Source organism: Mus pahari, chromosome 21 (genome assembly GCF_900095145.1).
Source record: "Mus pahari chromosome 21, PAHARI_EIJ_v1.1, whole genome shotgun sequence".
Lineage (NCBI taxonomy): Eukaryota > Metazoa > Chordata > Mammalia > Rodentia > Muridae > Mus > Mus pahari.
The window spans coordinates 22,826,482-22,831,269 of record NC_034610.1 but is presented as its reverse complement, the minus strand read 5'-3'; the positions used below and the strand labels follow the sequence as shown (position 1 = coordinate 22,831,269).

At 45.6% G+C, this 4,788-nt stretch overlaps 1 protein-coding gene across 1 annotated transcript in view; it reads right to left on the bottom strand.

Moving 5' to 3' along the window:
- Window positions 1-4,788, bottom strand: part of Snrpc (small nuclear ribonucleoprotein polypeptide C) — a 16,230-nt gene that overhangs the window by 5,511 nt on the left and 5,931 nt on the right. The window contains exon 5 of the mRNA XM_029533195.1: window positions 2,482-2,586. Within this exon, the coding sequence (XP_029389055.1) occupies window positions 2,482-2,586 (105 nt within the window). The remainder of the gene's footprint in view (window positions 1-2,481; window positions 2,587-4,788) is intronic.

Genomic DNA, 4,788 nt, shown 5'->3' with positions numbered 1-4,788 from the left:
GGGGGGGGGGACAACAAATGACAAACTACAAAGTGGACCTGAAAAGACACACTTGACAGAAAAAAAAAAAGCAGCAAATTCATGACAAGTTCCTTAAGACAGGCTCCACACAGAGGAAAAGGTCGGCAGAGGAAGCTCAGGGACCCTGGTCTGATGACAGCAGCGCTATAAATAGAGCAGTGCTCACAAGGCACCAGGCACACCAGCTCTGCTTGCTCACTTTCTGTTTGGTTAGTTCTGGCTGTGGGTTTTTTCTGTTGTTGCTGCTGTGGTTTTTGGTTGGAATAGGTCTCTCTATTATAAAGCCCTGGCTGTCCTGCAACTGGCTCTGTAGACCAGGCTGGCCTCAACACAGAGATCCACCTACTCCTGCCCCCAGAGTGCTGAGACTAAAGGCTCCCAAGCCTGGCCTGCTTAGCTTTTTCAGAGGCCAGGCTTACGGCTGAGCCACACTGGGAACTACAGGGAAATGATCAGGCCCAGGTAACCATCAGCCCAAGTCACAAAAGGAAGAGGCATTATGGAAAATGGGATACTATTCCTCAACTTTGCATGGGTGTGCCAACAATGACCCAGTCAGAGCCATGTTAGGAGGGAAGAGAGAGCAACCAGAGGGTAGGGGGGCAACAAGCGGCTCCAGGGCAAACAGCCCGATGGCCGGAGCAGGAACACTCATTGTGTTGTTATGCTCTATAATTTTTCTGCTATGTGAATTCTTTATAAATATCAATTCCTTCAAGCATAGTGGCACACCCCTGTAATCCAGCACTTGGGCAACGGAGGCAAGAGGACTGTAGCAAGTTAGAGGCCAGATTGGTTACTTAATAAGCTCAGGCCAGCCAGGCTTGTACATGAGCCTTTATCTCAAAAGGGGAAATAAAATAAGTTAGGGGCAGGGTACACAGAAAGTGCAAATACATCATGGTATATGAAAAGTGTTGATTTTGATTAAAGGCTTGTGGTATAAATAGCTCAAGATATAACCATATTCAAAGATTGATGTTGGGTACAAGCCTATAATGCCAATACCCTAAGGGGACAGAGAGTCCCTGAGTTCAAGGTCATCCTAGGTTATAAGAGGAAAACTTTTTCTAAATCCAACATTCCCTCCACTCACCACAGGAGGTCAGGTGATATAGTGAGAGCTCTATCAGGGAAACACTCAGCACACACAGATAAATATCTATGAGCCCCTCTTTGAGACAGGGTTTCTCTGTGTAGCCCTGGCTGTCCTGGAACTCACTCTGTAGACCAGGCTGGCCTCGAACTCAGAAATCCGCCTGCCTCTGCCTCCCGAGTGCTAGGATTAAAAGTGTGAGGTGCACCACCACTGCCTGGCTACCACACTTCTTTCTATGGGTCACTCATTCCTGGTTCACTATTTTATTTAGTGACACTGCCTTAGAGAACAAGTGGTCACATTAACACATTCCTTTAATTCCAGCATTTGGGAGGCTGAGGCAAGTGGCTCTTCAGAAGTTCCAGGCCAGCCTGGATTACACAGTGAGATTCTGACTCCATCTATATCACCTGGCTATATCTTGAGCTCATAAGCCAGTGTGGGGGTTGAATAGGAATGGCCCCCACAGACTCCTGTGTTTGAACGCTTGGCCCAGAGGGAGTGGCACTACTGGGAGGCATGGACTGGTGGTGGTGGTGGGGGGGGGTTGTGTGCTCCTATGCTCAAGCTATGCACAATTATATACAAAGTTGCCGTAGCCATGGTGTCTCTTCACGGCAATGAACCCAAACTATGACAGTCTGTAATCTACATCTATATGCTGTCCCAAACCCTAAATAATACCCACAAAGGCCCCCGATTAACACTCCTGGCTGAAAAGCTGCTTTAGTTTGTACCTTTGCACCTTGTTTCTTTAGTTGAGTTGAAGGTACCACTCATCTAGTTCCAAACCTAGTTATGTCTGCCTTTTTTATTAAATCAAAGAATTTTTTTATTTAAATCAAAGAATTCTAGGCAAGGTGGCACACATGTTCAATACCAGCAGAGGGAAGCAGAGGCAGGGGGATCTGTAGACTAAGGCCAGCCTGTTTTACATAGACAATTCCAGGACAGCAAAGGTTTCAAAGGGAGACCCTGTCTCCAAAGCAGAAGAAAAAAAACAAAACAAAAAAAACCCCTACAAAACCAATGGTTTCTATTTTACTGATTAGGTACAGTTAATCTCTAAGAGTAAATCTGAGAGTAGAACAGGAGGCAGTTCTGCAACAAACCAAGACAGAAACTACCTTTGCTTTACCCACAAGACGCAACAAGCTCCTCCACATCAAAGGAGCCAGAAGTCAGACGCAGGGAAGGAAAGGTGGGAGGGGAGGCAGCCTCATGCTACTGTCAGTGGCACAAACCAAATCCTTATCATTAAATTGATGATACTCAACATTACAATACTAAGCAGCTAACAGAGGATGCCCCTGCATGCAGACCTAACAGTGCACACTGAGCTGTGACACCTTCCAACTCACCTGGTCCCACAGGCATCATCCCAGGCGGAGGGGGGCCCATCATTGGCATCATGGGAGGGCCTCCCATGTGGGGTGCAGGCATCATGCCAGGCCGAGGAGGGCCCGCTACAATACACAAAGAAGCTGTGGTTAGAGCTTTTACATGATGACATGTACTTGGTGAAACTAAGAGGCTCGTAACTAACACTTAAACAATATTATTCTAACAGTAGATTCACAACAGTAACATGTCATGGTGCATTTACCAATGTCCAAGACAGCCATCACCACACAGAGGAAACCATGTCTCTAATAAAGAAGCAAAACAAGGAAATAACAAACCTGGGTAGACATAAATAGAGTCCTTGCATTTGAAACCATTCTAGGGGCTGGAGAGATGGCTCAGTGGTTAAGAGCACTGACTGTTCTTCTGAAAGTCCTGAGTTCAAATCCCAGCAACCACATGGTGGCTCACAACCATCCATAACAAGATCTGACGCCCTCTTTGGTGTGTCTGAAGACAGCTACAGTGTACTTACATATAATGATAAATAAATCTTTAAAAAAAAAAAGGAAAAAGAAACCATTCTGGGCTCTGTATACAGCTCAGGGGTAGAGCATGTGTTAGCTTGTACAGGTCCCTGGGCTCAATCTCCAGGACATTTGCCTTGTAAAAACATTTACTAGTGTGAAATCGAGAAAAAAAAATCATCTTGAAAATAAACAAAACAAAAACATCAGGGACTAGAATAATAGCTCTGCAGTTAAAAGCACTGGCTGTTCTTCCAGAGGTCCTGGGTTCAAATCCCAGCAACCACACAGTGGCTCACAACCATCTAACTCAAGCTCCAGGGGACTTTTTTTTTTGGTTTTTCAAGACAGGGTTTCTCTGTATAGCCTTGGCTGTCCTGGAACTTGCTCTGTAGATCAGACTGGCCTTGAACTCAGAGATCTACCTGCCTCCACCACGTGGCATCTCCTGGCACCAGGCACACATAGTACACACACTTACATATATGAAGGCAAAACACTCACACATAAAATCAGATAAAATCTCACACATAGTCAGACAAAACACTCACACATAAAAATCACATAAAATCAGGTAAAATCAGATTCTCCAAAATGTGTTTGGTTGTGTTGTTGTTTGGGATAGTGACGCATTACGTAAGAGGACCTAGTCTAGCCTGAGAGACTGAAACAGAGGGAAAGGAGAGGAGGCACACGCAGCCTAGGAGTCGCATAAGCCCCAGAGGGCCTGATGGACATCAGGGGACTGTTTGTCAAGCAGCCGGGTTCTCTGTCCACACCCACCATTACAAGACTTAGCTTGGGTTTAAGTCCAATCCCAATCTGAACCCTCTAGGAGAGCAAAAGGACAATGAACTTGTACAGATACTCCACTGTTCACTACAAGGAGAGCAGGCTTCCCAGAGAGCAGAGGCTCATGATGCGCTCCACTCCCTGCTATCCAATGCTCACCTTTCATAAGGTTAGGTAACTCAGAAACTGGAAAAGACTGAGTTTATAGCTACTTAGGTCTTCCTGTGCTGTATTATACAATGAAGTACTTAACTTGTTCAGTAATATCTTTTAATGATTTGTTTATCTCAGATTCCTTCTGAGCTCTCTGGGAAGTCACAGAAAAAACACTGACCCTCAACGTTGGCCCTAAGGCAAGCACTGCGGCAACTCTAGCACTGGGAGGCTAGGCTAGAAAAGACTATTACTGAGTGTCACAATGGCCTATGCTATACATTAAGACGTTGCTAGTCAAGTGCAGTGATGCAGGTGCCTGTAGTCCCAGCACTTGGGAGGCACAGGCATAGGCAGAGGCAGAGGCGGAGGCAGGTAGACCTTTGAATTCAAGGACAGTCTACTCTATAGAGTAAGTTCCAGGATAGTCAAGGCTACACAAAGAAATTCTGTCTTCAAAAACAAAAACAAAAACAAAAACAGACAAACAAGAACAACAACAAAAAAACCAAAAAAACGATTTTAGAATTTCTACAACGGAAAGCTGGGGAGATAGTCTGTAGAGCAGTTTCAGTTCCAAGCCAACTCAAGCAGGGTGGCACGCAACTGTAATGCTAGTACTGAGGGGGCTGCCTAGCCAGCTATCAAACCCACGATCCCAGGAGGAAAAGTCTTGAACACTAAAGGCCAGCAGGATGTCTCAGTCGGTAAGAAGAACATTAGCAGCCTATCCTAATAACCTGTGCTCCCCCGTCAGATCCTCTGTCCTCCAAGTGTCCTCTATATTCCAATAGCACAGCAGGTACCTGTACACACACACACACACACACACACACACACACACACACACAC